Below are 17,015 nucleotides of genomic sequence, written 5' to 3' on the forward strand. Positions count from 1 at the left end.
ATTTCAACGCGGTGTATGAGTAGGCCTAAGAGCGAGAAGTTTTATAATGCCCTTGCCACTCCGACTCATCAATAAAAACTGCGTGCACACACACCAGACCAGCACTTGACTTTACATCATTAAACTATTTCAGTATATTGCTTTTCTGATTGTCAAAACCACACCTAACTTATGGCGTCTCCACTCCACAGCAAAAGTGTCCTAACCACGTTACAGCTGTTTCTATCTGAGCGACTCCAATAGTGAGAGGATTTCAGTGTCATATTTCGGTGGCACTAGCTAAGCTGTCGTGGAACTCGAGATGACATGTCTACTGATAGGCAACAGGTCTCACCAACACGAAATTCTAATTGCAAAATATGCATCCTACCTCATCTGTTGTACTGTAGTTATTCGAAATTGGGCTTTTCACAATCCAACGATATATCCAAAGTGCGAACTAGTTGGTGATGGTTTATGAAAACTGCCAGTATGCATGCTACACGGAGTTCTGACAGGGCTGTGCATGGCCTAATAAACAGGCAAGATATAACCCACGATCGCCATGGTTTCGTTGTCAATTCGTGTTTGTGGTAATAATGACAGCAACAATAAAACCATCTGTATCTTACGATCTTCATCATTCTTGACAGATCACCAGCCTCATCTGGATGGTCATATGCATAATAAGCCTATAGCCTACCTTTAGTTTTCATTTAATTTTAAACACGAATCTACTGTCTTTACTGCCGGGAGAGAAAAAATATATTGTATTCTTTTCTGTAGCCTAATTCTGCCTAAGGCTATCAATGAACAGAAAACCGTGTTGGCTAACAATTTATTAAATACTCCTGTTATTGTCGTCAACGACGTCGCTGTAGGCTACTGCCTTTTCAGCGCCTTCTGCTTATGATGATTCAGTCTTTTGAATTCGTTTGGCCTTGCCATGCAGTTGTAGGCTACAACGTGCCATTCCCTTCATGTGTTTTATCAAAATGTTGTATGCCCTCATGGACAGTAGCTCCGTGATGTCTGCATCTTTCCATGTCGGAGATTTTCTGGACAGCACTATGCCACTCCATCATAACACTGGCATTTAAGTCAGATTTAACCACATGGACGCACGAAAGAAACGTCACCAACACGCCCTCTCACTAGGTGTGAATTTTAACCGCATGTTCTACGCCTCGTTCAGACACAGCACATTTACATAATGTCCGGAGGAAATACTAGGTCAGGGGTAGTATAAACACCGGGTGAATTCGGACTTCCATATGACCGGTTATGTCGTTCAGATATACGGCCCCACCGTTTAACATCGGCAGAACCTCCGGTCTTACACGTATGTCTGAAAGCGCTTAGTGTGTGTCAGTGTGCTAAAGAGAAAAGAGACTTGTGCAGGCACGGACAACCAATTAAACTCTCCTCTCTCTCTCTCTCTCTCTCTCTCTCTCTCTCTCTCTATAAGCGCTTTCAGATATAACCTCCGGAGTATATGAGGAGGTTTGTCAAACGGAGGTCCTACCCTTCGGATGATTCAGATATGATGCTAACCTGCGGACCTAATACTGACCTTATACGGACGTATGTGTGAACGACATACACGCACAACAGAATCTCCGTGTGGTTGTCGAGTGAGGGGTGGGGGCTTGTAGAGTTCACAAGATGCTGAGACATGACGCAGATTATATGCGGCCGCTGCCTGTCACAGCTGCTTCTTGTTTACAAAATATAGCCTATGCATTATGTAGGCTAAAGAAGAAGAAATCTATTGTGCATAGGCTAATACTTGAAGTAGGCTAGTCACGTAAGTGGGCACTTGAAATTGACCTAGCCTACAGTATTTGTATGTGTGCTTCAAATAAACACATTTATCTGTTTTCAACGTTATGTACCAGAATTAGCTAGGCTATAGAACCCCAAATCTGGTTTGCGTTGGAGAGAGAGAGCATGCACAAACTTTATGGTAGGCTATCAGCCAATTCAGTAGGCTAACTCAAGACTTCAAGATCATACAACGTTTTTAAGCAACAAACAAAATACTAACATTAATAACAGTGAAGTTGTTCGTTTTTTCATGGTTTATTTTTTCCAAAAGCATCCTCTCCCCATGTGTAGCATTTACGTAAGGAGCTTGGAACAAAGTTGGGTTTTCTTCGTTTTCATTTTCTCTAGGCATATATGCTCAGCAAATATCAGCGAGCTCAGCAGGTCATGAAGGCTATCAATGAACAGAAAACAGTGTTGGCTAACAATTTATTAAATACTCCTGTTATTGTCGTCAATGATGTTGCTATAGGCTACTGCCTTTTCAGCGCCTTCTGCTTATGATGATTCAGTCTTCTGAATTCGTTTGTCCTTGCCATGCAGTTGTAGCCTAACGTGTCTCTAACGTTCCCTTCAGGTGTTCTATCAAAATGTTGTATGCCCTCATGGACAGTAGCTCCGTGATGTCTGCATCTTTCCAGGTTGGAGATTTTCTGGACAGCACTATGCCACTCCATCATAACACTGGCATTTAAGTCAGATCTAACCACATGGACGCATGAAAGAAACGTCACCAACACGCCCTCTCACTAGGTGTGATTTTAACCGAATGTTCTACTCCTCGTTCAGACACAGCACATTTACATAATGTCCGGAGGAAATACTAGGGGGGGAGTAGTATAAACACCGGGTGAATTCGGACTTCCATATGACCGGTTATGTCGTTCAGATATACGGCCCCACCGTTTAACATCGGCAGAACCTCCGGTCTTACACGTATGTCTGAAAGCGCTTTTTATCTCATTCTTAGTCCAGCCACTCGTGTTTTAATGTATTAGCATTGCTGGGATTAGCTAGGGTTTTCTGGTTGGAACTGGACAAGAGGGCCATCACACAACATTACAGTGAGGAAGTCATGACGGAAAGCTCCTCCAATCACAATGTTCCAAAACTGTCATATCAGAAAAAACCAAACTGAGGGAGACACTAAGAGACTCAAAAAGGATGTCCGCTGTACACTGATGCCAATGCCATCTCTCCGAAAAGCATTGAAGCCTTGAATCTTACTGTATAGTGTAACTATCCTGCTTTAATCAGTTTAAATGACTCAAGTAAAAAGGCAACATGGGAATAATAGCTTTCTATCTCCACCCTTCAACCTAATGTGACACTAAAAAGAAGGTTTAAAAGAGCAAACATCTTGAATGAAAACAAACACCCTCTACCCATCATATGCATGTTTCCGCTGGAGCCCATCAACAGTTTATGACTATGTGCAAAAGTTTATGTGTATGTCTTCCTCTCTATATATGAGGCTCGGTGCTAAATGTCTGTGTGCTCAACTTTATATTTAGTGTATATAAATGTGTCTGTGTGTGTATCGGGGTGGGTGAAGGTGGGGTGTGTATGTGTGTCTGTGTGTGTATGTGTGTGTGTGTGTGGTGTGTTTGTGTGTGTGTGTGTGTGTGTGTGTGTGGTGTGTTTGTGTGTGTGTGTGTGTGTGTGTGTGTGTGGTGTGTTTGTGTGTGTGTTGTAGTACGACTGAGGCTTGTAATGGGGTTATGGCTTGGTGCCACGCCTTTGCTTCAGCCTGTCCTTAGTGATGTGTTTAATGGGGACAGTGGGTGGTGTGTGAAGGAGAATATTAATGAATATCAACACACACACACACACACACATTTTCCTACTCTGTTGACACACGTGCGCGCGCGCACACACACAAACACACACACACACACACACCAACATCTCCTCTCTGTGTCTATTGACACACGCAAACACACACATACACACATATACAGTACAGAGCTCAGCATCTTGTCAGCAAGTTAGGAGGCGCGTAATAGTGTCATAAATCACCCACCTTCAGAGTTGAACAGGAGAACTTTGCCAGCTCTTCCTATACTGGGCTGTCAATCATCAGATATTACGATCATCTCATCCTGTTCCTACTTCTCAAAGCTTTTAGTAACGCACTGATACACGCATGCAAACACACACACACACACACACACACACACACACACACACACACACACACGCACACACACACACACACACACTGGTCCACTCTAAAAAATGAAATTCGAAAGCCGTAAATCTCACATATGCTACAAATACACATACTGGTACTCTTGGCAGTAAGTAAATCTTTCATCTTTCATCTCAACATTATGTGGTCAAAACATATTCAATCGCACACACACTCAAACACATGTAAATTAATACCTGAACTCAGTGGATATTCATTTTTTTCATGACTAATGTAATTTAATCAAAGTGTGTGTGTGTGTGTGTGTGTGTCTGTGTTTGTGTGTGTGTGTACGTGTGTGTGTGTGTGCCCCCCAATATTTCTTCTCATGTCTCCCCACTGCTCCTCTTTCCTTTCAGAAAGAAGCTTAGCCTACTGTAGTGCAGTGAAGCTTACTTGATTCATTTAATGAAAACTACTATTCTCTCACATATTACTCTCTCTCTCTCTTTGTCTCTCTTACACACACACACACACACACACACACACACACACAGCCTGAAGGACCCAAAGCACGTCACCCTCAAGGTGCTGTGGCTTTCTGTCCATTATTCCCTGTCTCATCAGGCGATTGTTCTGGCAAAGCTGCACTCTACAAGGTCACACACACACACACACACACACACACACAAATAAAGTGTCCAAGTCGATTCCCCGATGCTTTATCAAGCTGAGGTCCATTTCCCAAAACCATAGTTGCTAACTAAGTTAGCAACTTTGTTGGTTGCAATGCAATTTCCCATTGCCAACCAACTAAATTAGCAACTTTGCTATGTGTTAACTTTGCTAACTTATGTGTTAACTTAGCTAACTTTGCTAACTTATGTATGGGATGTATTTTGGGAAACACATCCCTGTTCCTGTGGCTGCTCTGCCCTCTATACATCATAACAAAGTAAGTGTGAATTGCAAATGCATTTTACAATTTAGTGAAAATGCTGTAGTCCAGATCCAAACATGCCATGGATGTCTAATAGAAGATGCAATCATACGGCATGCCTGAAATATATGAAATGAACATAAATGAAATAATAAAAGCTGTACATTTGTAGAATGGCATGTATAATGGGGTATTTAAGCCCCATAGCCATAAAGAGTTTCATGTGAAACTGGATAAAAAAAAATAAAAAATAATAAAACAATGCTTCCGGGAGAGTTAGAATTAAAAAACTAATCAATATCTTATTCCAAATGATCAGGGCCTGTTACAAAAAAGTCCAAATCGAAGTCATCTGTGCTCAAGTCCAAGTCAAGTCAAGTCAAACTTCCTGAAAATTAAGCCTGGACTTGAGTTAAAATATGTGTCCTGCTATTTGGTACTAGAACTGGTGTGGAGACACACACACACACACAGATATGTATACATTTTGCCCATAGATCACGTATAATACTTGCACAATAAATCTGTGCTAAAGAGTTTGATTTAAAAATGTCATAAAGCCCTCCCACATGGAAGGAAGGTTTTCTGAAACAATGTTATTAATTTTATTTATTTATTGTACTCTATTATGTCTTACTACTCTTAACTACTCTTAAATGTCACAGACATGTTCCAGATGGGTATGAAGAACAAAGTGAGCACACATTGCTCAGCACAACAACCTCTTTAACATTCTCTGAGCAGGAATACCAAACCTCAGGACAGAGATGGGGTGCCACCAGGTGGTTAATAAGGGGACTGCACAAATTGTGGTATATAGGTCAAGCCTCTTGCAGACAACACAGAGAGAGAATGGAGTGTCAATGGAGAAGTTGTGTTTTTATTTAATAAGCAACAGAATGGAAAATAAAATGGAAGGTCATTCCAATGTGCAAAAGCAGAACATAATGGTTATTGTATTAGCACAACATATTGCATCTTATGTATACACTGTGATAAAAAAACAACAATTTTACAGTTTTTTTGTTGGTATAAAATAAGGGGAAAAATGTACTGTGAAATTTGTTAACTTTCCAAAAAAAAAATATAACCCACCTAAAACCCAAAACATTCAACCAAACCAGTTGATTGGAATGAAGATATTATGAGGAAAAAGAAAATACCAGGTTTAAATATTTGTTTATAAGAGTACAATTGAGTATGTGTACATACATTAAATTCCCTCTCTGTAAGTCGTAAGTAGTCTATAGCAACAACACCATGACACTTGTGAGATATCAGTTACACGTTGTTGTAGCCAAATGGGCTACCAAAACATGGAGCTTGAAACTTGGTGGGCATGTAGCCCCAATAGACTTTTACGGCAAATAATGCGTTTGGTCCCCGGGGGCCGCATCATCCTAGCCCATCAAATTATTCTTTCTGTCACAGAGGTAGCTTAGCAACATTATTATGTCATAGAACATAAGACAACAACTCTGCAAAACTGCAATTCTTGGTCACTCTTTCTTAAGTTGTCCTAGAAGTTGGTTGATTGTTGATTTTGTGGTAGCCTGATATAATGTGGATGTTCTGGTTTTTGACCTGCTGCCTAGCAGCACGGCAGAAGAGGGATGATGGTTCAGCTGCCATTAAGAAAAAGGTTAAGAAATACAAACTGTGGGAGTTGAATTTAGAATTGTTCAATTTGGGTGTCCACCTGGATGAGGACAGTTCAAGGAAAAAAATGAAAAGCAAAAAGGAGGTCAAGCAGGCACTCCAGAAGCACCTCATTAGTGAGCTGCTGAAGATACACGTGGACAGAGCCAACAAGAGGGCTAAAGAACTCCACATGAGCAACTCAGATGTTATTACCCAGAAAGTGTTGAATTATGGGAATGCATCACTGGAGAAGAAACTGGAACAGATGGAGAGAGATAACTCCATGACAATGGAAGGTGATGTCAACGTTGAGGAAAACAATAACAGCAGTGATGGAAGTTGTATTATCCTGGAGGAAGTGGAGAGCACTCTCGGTGAGTATAAGTGCTGATAGGCCAGTAGAACAAAAGATCAAAATATAAGTGACTTTTTGACATGATTATAAACATTGAGGAAGAGTGCTACATTATACATATCCTTTTTTCCAGCTCTGACTCTGATTTCTGCTGAGCACTTGAAAAATGAAACTGTGAACAAAATGCCAAAGGATGGTATGTAACAGATATACATTTACAAGGGAACATACTGAATGAAATAACAATAAAAAACCTTTAGTTTCTGACTAACTTTCCTCTGAAATCTGCAGATGTAAAGAGCATCAGAGTGAGAGTCAGCACGGGGGGAGGTGACGACGCAGATTTCAACGACGTGGAAAATGACAAAGTGTGAAATTGCTTGGGCCTTGGACTGGAGATGGGAAGGATGACTGGACATTTTTGCCGTCTGATTCTTCCATTGCTCCTACTATTTTTATTTTTATTTTTTGTCCAATCTGGCAAAAGCTCTTCAGTAAAAGTGTAATTGAACTTATATGTTTACGTCTCCTTCAATAGCTTTATTTTGATGTTCACTGATACATTTGTACAATGAACATCCGCCCACTAATACTCTTCTGGCCAAATTTGACAAGTTCAGTTTGTCCCATGGAACCGGAGTCCACAATTAAATGACTGCAGGCTACTTTATTTAGCAGGGGCCTCATCACAGAAACTCTGGAGCCTAATCTCAGTTTAAGATGGCATTTAGGATTGTTGGTATTACAGAAGCATGTCTCCTAACTTCATTTATATGCATAACTTAAGATAGGAATTTGACCATTACAGAACCATACTAACTTAGTTTAGGATGGCAGAGACCATGTCCTAAATTAAAAATAACTGCTAAAATTGACTGTAACAGTTAGGTTGTTGCCTAGGCTATGACAAGATGAGAAACATGACTGTTAGGGACACCATAAAGCATATTTAAGCACTTAAAGCATATAAGACTACATTAAGGGGAATAGCAATAATAAACAATAATGCCAATGCAATCAATAGCCTATGAAAATAAACATATAATATAATATAATATAATATAATATAATATAATATACAAACCATAACGCATAAGAAACGCTTACTTAAGTGCATGCTGAATAAATGGGTTAGTTAAATGAATTAAACAAGAAACTTAGACAAGCAATATAAAATGTATACGCTATGTGTTTTAAAAGATTTATAACATTTATAACAAATAAGTAATAATCATTATAACAGAATATTAGATTGTTATTTATTTATTATTAATTAATATATTTTTGTTTTTCATCTTTTTATCCAACATAAACAATTATTCAATATTGACACACACTCTAGCTTCCTGTCTTTTATATTGCTCCTACATTAATTTCTCTTTGATATTATGTTCAACATGACATTCTAATCAATTTAAAAATCTACTTGACAGTTACAGTTAGGATTTCTTAAGTTAATATACTGTAAGATAGGGCACAACCATGAGTTTGGGTATTGCTTCTGTAATAGGAAGATAGGCTTAGATAGATAGATTTTTCCTATCTTTGAAACTTAAGTTAAAGGAATTATCCGGAGTAAAATGCACTTTAGATCGATTTACGGATGATTGGGGGTGCATACGTTGAGTTGACATCAAAATCATGTCATTCTGATGTGTTTTGAGAAAGTTCGATTGTACAGTTTTCAGTCACAACTCGTAGCCTGGAAGTGAGCGGGGCATTTCAATTGCGCCGCTACAAAACGCTATTTTTATACCTCTTCTACAGTTCCAAACAACATAACTATGTTAACACGCTCTGGAAATGCACAATTTCGTCGCCGTTTAAAAAAAAAAAAAAAAACATTTTTTTTTTTTTTTTAAAACGGCGACGAAATTGTGCATTTCCAGAGCGTGTTACAACACACTCAGCAATAAGACTCCTACGGACTTTCCCCTGAAGATGGCGGCAAAGATGGCAACATTTCCGGAAAGGTACTGGCTTGATGAAATTCATTCTGGACTCTCTATTCGACCACATAAAGACCTCGGGATACTTCGGTTTGGCTTAAGGGACCATCTACTCACTACCACGTAAGTGTTATGTTGTTTGGAACTGTAGAAGAGGTATAAAAATAGCGTTTTGTAGCGGCGCAATTGAAATGCCCCGCTCACTTCCAGGCTACGAGTTGTGACTGAAAACGGTGCAATCAAACTTTCTCAAAACACATCCGAATGACATGATTTTGATGTCAACTCAACGTATGTACCCCCAATCATCCGTAAATCGATCTAAAGTGCATTTTACTCCGGATAATTCCTTTAATATAGGATAAACAGTTAGGATATTTTTCAGTAATGAGGTCCCAGAACTATAAAAATAGACTGATGTATTTATGAAGAAAGCTTTTTCTTTCCGACGATTGCAAGACAACTATCAATTCCATAGCCTAATGCTCCAGGCACTCAAGTAAGCCAAGCTCAAATATCTTTTTGCGTGTCTTGAGTCTTATCTGTCTTATCATGACTTTAAATCATGAGTATTGAAAAGCCAACCATGTGCCACTCAAACACCTGGACACATGAAACTTGGTGGGCATGTAGCCCCACTAGACTTTTACGGACACAGATGGTTGTCACAGAGGCATAATAAGTTAACCTACAGTAACATTCTCTAACAACTCTAACATTACAGTATGTATGACACAAATGTGCACAAAGATGTAGGACTTACAGTACTCCTCAGGAATAGTAACTCCAAACTGGCATTCAATTGGAATCAGAAACATTCTGCAGCTCTGTCTCTAGGCTGTCTATTTTCTCACTGATATTCTTCTTCATCTCCTCAATTTTCTCATTCCTGACTTTACGCCAAAGATCTTGTTCTGTAAATAAAAAGTTTACAAAAAGGGAATGAACAGGTGGACCTGAGCTACTGAGACTAAGCTGAGGGGCTTACTGTATAACGTGATAGGCAGTTGGCCGTTTGTTAGTTTGTACACTTACAGTGACTGCAGAAATAGCTTTAACTGAGACAGAAATTTCTATATGGTAATTTCAAGGTAAGCATTTTGCATTTAGCGTTTCATTCTTGGTATGGTTTTGTCCTCTGCAGTGTAACTTGTGGTACATTATCAACCCTGGACACATGGCGTTGTGTTTTCTACTATATACTCTTTTGATCCCGTGAGGGAAATTTGATCTCTGCTTTTATCCCAATCTGTGAATTAGTGAAACACACTCAGCACACAGTGAACACACAGTAAAGTGAAGCACACACTAATCCCGACACAGTGAGCTGCCTGCATCTCTGTAAACTGTATCCATCCGCGGCTTCATAGGACAATATAGTGGCGCATTACTACACATAAAATAGTTCCTTTAAAAAAAGAACATAACAGATGGTGACATACTTGACTGTGACTTCATATGATTGTGATGTGATGTACACTTACTGGAGATAGAGGACACTTACTTGCAGGTTCGGGTGGGAGGTTCTTGTCAGATGTGTCAAGTCCAGATACTTCTGCTTTTTCCAGATCCATCAGCAGTCTGGACAAGTAATTTTTGAACTCTTCAATCTGAGCTCTTGAGAACACATCTGAGATGTTGGATTGGTATCCTGACGTGGCCTGTGAGTAGTTGAAGGTAAGGGGATCTTCTTGTTCAATCTTCATTGTGGACATCCAGGCCAGCACCTCCTGAAACTTGTCCTTGGGTCTGGGCCTCAGGCTGGGTTCTGTTAATGTCCTGTCACTCACTGCACAATAATAAAGAAAGATGTAGGGATCTAGCCAATTTTCTGCAAGATAGCACTTTCACAAAATGAAAAACAAAAAGTGTTAGCTTCAATACGTTTATGTGGTATTGGATTCAATTACCTATGTCTATGTCCTAGTTTTTAATATGAATTTCAATATTCTGCAAATATTCCGTAAATTGTAAAATGTAATTGAGGGACATAACAAGCTTATATAAAATATATAGCATACCGAGCCAATCTATAGAACATTTTACAGCAAACATTTAATTGACCTAAATTAACTCAACTCTAACATTATGTATATTACACAACTACAAACAAAGATGTATTTACTGCTTGGCCCTATATAGTCGAAACTGCTCCTCATCTTGGAATCTGGGCTGTTGGGATTCTTCAGGTCTGTCTCTATGCTCTTTATTTTCTCACAGATCTTCTTCTCCACCTTCTCACAGATCTTCTTCTCCACCTTTTCAGCCCTCTTGCTCTGTTTGATAAGTGAGACGACAACCTTGGGTTTCCACCAAGCATCTTGTTCTGTAAATAAACAGTTTAGAAACAGGAAATGATCATCTAAACCTTGGATATTGGACCTGACACACTGATTCTGATTCAGAAGACACCTACTTGCAGGTTTGGGTTGGTGGCTTGTGTCAGATATTTCAGGTCCAGATCCTTCTTGTCCTCTCAGATCCATCATCAGGTTGAGCAGGTAATCTTTGAACTCTTCGTATATCTCTGCCTCTCGTTTCTTCCATTTTTCCTCCAGACAGACACTAATTTCTCTCTCCGCAAACTTCTCCTCTACCCTCTGGTTGATCTCAGTCATGTTCGGTATGTAGTGCTTGCCTTCATTAATGGCCACCATCTCCTCAATCTTCTTCAGCAGATCGGGGACCTGGTTGCTTTCACTCTTGCTCTTGTTATCGAGGACGTGGTACCTGTTGCCACATCTTTCCACCATCTTCTGCAGGGCAGGGTGCTCCATCATGATGTGCTCTTCTATGGTCTGGTCTCCCAGCTGGTCACCATAGGTAAACAACACCAAAGTGAATTTCCAAACGTCCTCGCCAAACAAGACCATGTGGTCCTCTAGCGCCCTGTGCTGTTGATCTGTGAAAGGCATGTGTGTGGGCAGAACCAGCAAAAAAGCGTGAGGTCCAGGACAGCACAGTGTTAGTCCTTGGATGAGCTCTTTGTTATGGTCTAGAGTGTTCTCCACATGATTTGTACTCCAGCCAGGGGTGTCTACCACAAGGACTTTACGGCCAGCCACATCTGCTGTAGCCTGCTGGGACTCAGTGTTGCAAAGTATGTGCAGTAGGTCCTGGCAGAGAACACTGTTTCCAGCAGCACTCTTTCCCACCTTCTTCTGCCCCAGCAAAACCACACGGATCTCGCTCAGATGTTCCCAGGTCACTGTTGAATATATTTTGGGAAAATCAAACAATACAAACAATTAATAAACAGGCCATGCAATCTGATTGGTTGACAATTGTGCTACCCATACAGTTTTATCCATTCATTTATCATGATAGAATGTTTTTGTAACCTTGCAAGACTCCTTATCTACCTTTTACATAATGTTAATGAATCTTGACTTGTTACATAAAAACAATATTTTGCAGGCCCCACCTTTTTGTTTCTTTGCCTTGATCTCCTCTGTCCTCTCTCTGCTCCTCTGCTTCACAAGTCTCCTCTTTTCCTCGATGATCTTAAACACGTTCTCATCAGATCTGAAAAAGTCCTGTTGGTTTTCAGCAACAAGCTCCTTCATCCTCTGGAGCAGTTCTGTGACTTGTGCTCTGGCGTCCATGCCTTTGTTGCGTAGAACATGGTAGCGGTTCCTACACTTGTTGACCAAGGCAGTGAGCGAATCTCCTTCAACTTCAATGTACTCCTCAATGGATAGCTCCCTCAACCAGTCACCTTTGGAAAACACCAAAATCACGTGTCTCCACACATTTTCTCCTAGCAGCCTCAGATGGCTCTCCAGCGCATCATGTTGCTGTTCAGTAAAGGAGGCTTCTGTGTCAATGACCAACAGGAACACGTGAGGCCCAGGAGAGCACAGGAAGACGCTGCGCATGATTTCCTGTTTAACATGCTCTGTGGTGTCTTTCACATTCAAGTTCTTCAACCAGCCAGGAGTGTCTACAACCTTAATAAGGGTTTGGTCCACATGTCCCTCAGGAGTGTCTACAACCTTAATAAGGGTTTGATCCACATGTCTCTCAGGAGTGTCCACAACCTTAATAAGGGTTTGATCCACATGTCCCTCGTGCATCACTGAGCTGGTTGTCATCTTCCCAGACTCATGGATCTTGCCTCCCAGAATTGTGTTTAAGGTTGCACTCTTTCCCACAGATTGACTTCCAAGAAGAACCACCCTAAGTTTTGTGATTGGCTCCTTTTGTTCAAGTTCTAGAGAGTGGCGGATCATGAGGAAGTAAAAAAGTAAAATTAAACATGGTTATGAAACTTAATTTTAAATTTAAAGCACATACTTTTCAGTTTGAACATCACAAAACATTGTGAGAACATACCTCTCAGAATCTGTCTTTGCTTCTCCCTTATTCTGTCGGTCTCCATCTTCCTCTGTGATGCCCTCTCTGCTGCCAGTTTCCTCTTCTCAGTAATGGCCTGCAGGATCTTCTCATCTCCCTTGTAGAAACCACCAGCATTCATCTTCACAAGTTCCTCAATCTTTCGGAGTAGCTCTTGTACCTGATCTGGGTTGGTGTTGTTCTTGTTGTCAAACACCTGGAATCTGTTCTCGCATTTCTGCAGGACCTTTTGAAGAGCCTCCCCTTTGCTCTCAATATGGTCATCAATTGTGGTCTTCTTATCCAAGTAGTCCCAACTGGTGAAGATCACCACCACATGTCTCCACACATGATCTCCCAGAAGACTCAGGTACTCTTGCACATACTGACCCTGATCTTGGGTAAAGGCCTTGTCCATGGGAATGACCAGTAGGAAGACATGGGGGCCTGGGAGACACTTGGTCCAGCTGAGTTTAAAGTTCTGCTTGTTGGCCACAGATGTCTCTTTGATGGTGATATGACTCCAGCCAGGTACGTCCACAATGGTGAGTCTGTGTCCACATGTGACACCGCTCTGGACATCGCACTGCAGGGTCCCAGCTTGGTCACTCTCAAACCTCCCCAGGATAGTGTTTGCTGTGGAGCTCTTCCCTGACCAACGGGGTCCCATGATTATAATTCGTATATCTGTTTCCATTGTCACACACTCTCCTGTGGAGAAAAATAAGATACATTTGTTATACAACATCTGTGATAATGATTGTGGCTTCTCTTAGTTCTGAGTGATAGTCTCAATTGTATAGGCTGTAGTTTCAGAAATCTATCTGTCTATTCTGTCCTCCAATGAACCACATTCAGTGATGATTCAGCATTTGTATAGCTATTTATTCATTAAAGAAAATAGTTTCATTGTCATAGTTACTTTAAATTTTAAGTTTCAACACCCTGGCCATTGAAGTGTTGCCACTTCATATTATGCAAATGTGGCATAAGACATTGCAGAAATATCTGATAAATATGTCCAGTTCTTCTTAGAGCATTATTTGCCTCACAGTGTACAGGCTCTTGAATCGGTTCCAGAGGAGAGGAGATAGATAATATATGTCTATTGTCTAGTGATTTCAGGGTGGAAGGGCCTGCATGTTAATATCCATATTTATTCTGTTTTTTATATAATATATTCTGTTAATACACGGCATATATTTATATTATTCTTACTATTCTTATAATGTTACTGCTACTAGATTGCACATACAGTATCTGTACATGTTGTTCATACTACATAGCCATATTTAAACACTATAAATCTAGTGTAATCATTTGTGCTAACCATTAAATTCTATGTGTTATTTCTCATGATTGTATGCTTTTGTGACCATGCAAGACTGTTAATCCACTGCCTACAGTATACCTTTTACAGAATGCTAATGAGTCTTGACTTGTAGCATTGGCACTAATTTGGAGGCCCCACCTTTTTGATTTTGTGAGTTGATCTCCTTTGCCTGCTCCGTGCTCCACTGTTTCACAAGACTTCTTTATTCCTTGATGATCTTAAACACGTTGAACACATCAGATCTGCACACAGGATTTCTGCACACAGTCAAATGACACATTGAAGATTTGACACAGCTTGTTCTATTGATGCAACATAAGCATAAAGAATCGTATCATCTGCATACAAATGCACTATGCAGTGGGCCAGTCACAGCATTATGGACGTGACAGTTGGACTCATATTGGTAAACAAAATGCCTTAGACCAGGGACAAAATTAGTATCAGCGAATTCATTTGCATAACTTTTAATGTAACATCTGTCCTCTAAATACTGACAAATCATCAAATTTCGTATAATAATTTGCATCCTAAGAATACATAGCATTTTATCAGCGTTTTAGACGTGACATGAAATAGACATACTTTTATAAGAGATTACAGGTTTTGTGAGACACAATTTTATGAGAGATTACCCATTCATAAAAGACACACTTTTATGAGAATTTACCCACTCATTTTTGTAATGCGTTATGTATGTTTTCACATTGTGGATGTGATGTGTCTGATCCAGTCCTCCACAAACTACATAAAACACATACTTTAGTAGTGAATTTTGATTTCAACAATTGAAGTAACTATGAACAACTAACAAAGAAATGATTGAATCCTCAGTGCCCACTAAGATCCACAGAAATATAAAAATACAAATCAATTCATCAATTTTGGTCAGTGATTCCCGGGTTACTGAAACACCAGGGAACATGAAACTTGGTGGTCACCCCATCTGAACACATCTGCAACAGAAGCATGCTATGTTAACTCCAGCTGCAAAGTCAGCCGTCCTCACCAGCTAACATGATAATCCATTTACTGTACAACAACAGTATGACAATTACGGGAAGATAATTGCTCAGATTTTCGTTATTAGGCCACTTGAAAATAGGCTATGTCAGTCACTGGAGGTATTTTAATATTATGTTTTGTTTTGCTAAGGCCATCCTGTGGTTTTGATCAGCCTAATAATATGGGACCCTGGAGGTAGGTCTGTAGTCATTCATATCACTCGGGGCACCTCCTTTATGTAGAAGGAGTCACTAGGGCTGATTCCCGCTGTTTTGGAAAAGAACCAGAGAAGAGATGTGAGTTGAAGGCATGACGGGGGCTGCGATCTTTAAAAGATTAGTGTATAACTGATCTGTACCCAGTGAGAATTACATACACTTGGAACAATGTATAGAAAACTTCAGATTGGGGCAGCTGTGCCCTACTGGTTAGCGCTTCGGACTTGTAACCGGAGGGTTGCCAGTTTGAATCCCGACCAGTAGGCACGGCTGAAGTGCCCTTGAGCCAAGCTCCTAACCCCTCCCTGCTCCCCGAGCGCCGCTGTTGTTGCAGGCAGCTCACTGCGCCGGGATTAGTGTGTGCTTCACCTCACTGTGTGTTCACTGTGTGCTGAGTGTGTTTCACTAATTCACGGATTGGGATAAATGCAGAGACCAAATTTCCCTCATGGGATCAGAAGAGTTTATATACTTATACTTATACTTATACTTAGATTGGTCCACTGGTCTGAATGAGGAGTGAGGAGAAAGAGTTAATACATGAAAATGGGCTGGCTTTTTTAATGGCTGCATCACAACTCACTTGACTAGACTTTCTTTGAAAATAAGACCACAACTGGTTTGCCTGGCTTGCCTGGCTTGCCTGCATAGTTTATGCCAGTCTTTGCTCTTTTTATAAGAAGATGAACTGCAGTTCTAATGAGCACAGACCCTTCACAGTAAAGAACATGATGTTCAAGCAAGAACAAACTGCACTACATAATTTCAGGCATACATGTTGTTGTTGTAATGACAATTTGTACAGTAAATCAATTTTACAGTAAATCCCTTATTTCATCATCAGTACAGATATGTTGCATTTATGCTAATAAGTGATTTATTGACCTGACTATGTCCTCTACTAATGAACCAGTACAATGTGTTGGAAAAGGTTAGTCGCAAAGCGTAATAGAATAAAACGGTAATGAAACATATCATAATGAAACATACAGCCCAAAACACTGCAGTCGTGCACATATGGTTTTGACACGGTCCCTTCCTCTCTGATCAGATTTATAACTTACCCAACTCTGGCGTGTGCTGGTGAACCTCCTCTGACTCCTCTAGCTTTGTCTGGGCTCTTCTGCATCCTCCAGACTTGGAAACACTCCTCCAGATGAACAAAAGTTAAAATCCCCTGCTTGTGCTTTCTAAGTAACAAATATTGCTAGAATTCATAGATTTCTTTCGAAATATTATTCTCAATGCAATTATATCCTGTTGGATGTATCATCATACATGGGTGTCTATACTTCCCTATAG

The 17,015-nt window shown here is 40.3% G+C and overlaps 1 protein-coding gene across 4 annotated transcripts; it reads right to left on the minus strand.

Moving 5' to 3' along the window:
• Nucleotides 1-5,739: 5,739 nt before the first annotated feature.
• On the minus strand, nt 5,740-17,015 carry LOC143109575 (uncharacterized). 4 transcript variants are annotated; one of them, XM_076272349.1, is made up of 9 exons: nt 16,778-17,015; nt 14,629-14,732; nt 13,158-13,868; nt 12,247-13,035; nt 11,239-12,030; nt 10,948-11,148; nt 10,327-10,611; nt 9,586-9,736; nt 5,740-7,045 (listed from the first exon to the last, which is right to left on the minus strand). In XM_076272349.1, exons 3-8 carry the CDS (start codon nt 13,852-13,854, stop codon nt 9,621-9,623), a joined length of 2,880 nt encoding a protein of 959 aa, XP_076128464.1. In that variant the 5' UTR covers nt 13,855-13,868; nt 14,629-14,732; nt 16,778-17,015; the 3' UTR covers nt 5,740-7,045; nt 9,586-9,620. The 4 variants fall into 4 exon arrangements, with proteins under 4 accessions (XP_076128464.1, XP_076128463.1, XP_076128462.1 ...); XM_076272348.1 differs by having other exon boundaries at nt 5,740-6,867; nt 14,629-14,747; XM_076272347.1 differs by having other exon boundaries at nt 5,740-6,905; nt 14,629-14,747.

Source organism: Alosa pseudoharengus, unplaced genomic scaffold (genome assembly GCF_046254945.1).
Source record: "Alosa pseudoharengus isolate Yale_2024_CS ecotype anadromous, Long Island Sound unplaced genomic scaffold, YU_APseudo_1.1 YU_APseudo_1.1_scf_7, whole genome shotgun sequence".
NCBI classification, from domain to species: Eukaryota; Metazoa; Chordata; class Actinopteri; order Clupeiformes; family Clupeidae; genus Alosa; species Alosa pseudoharengus.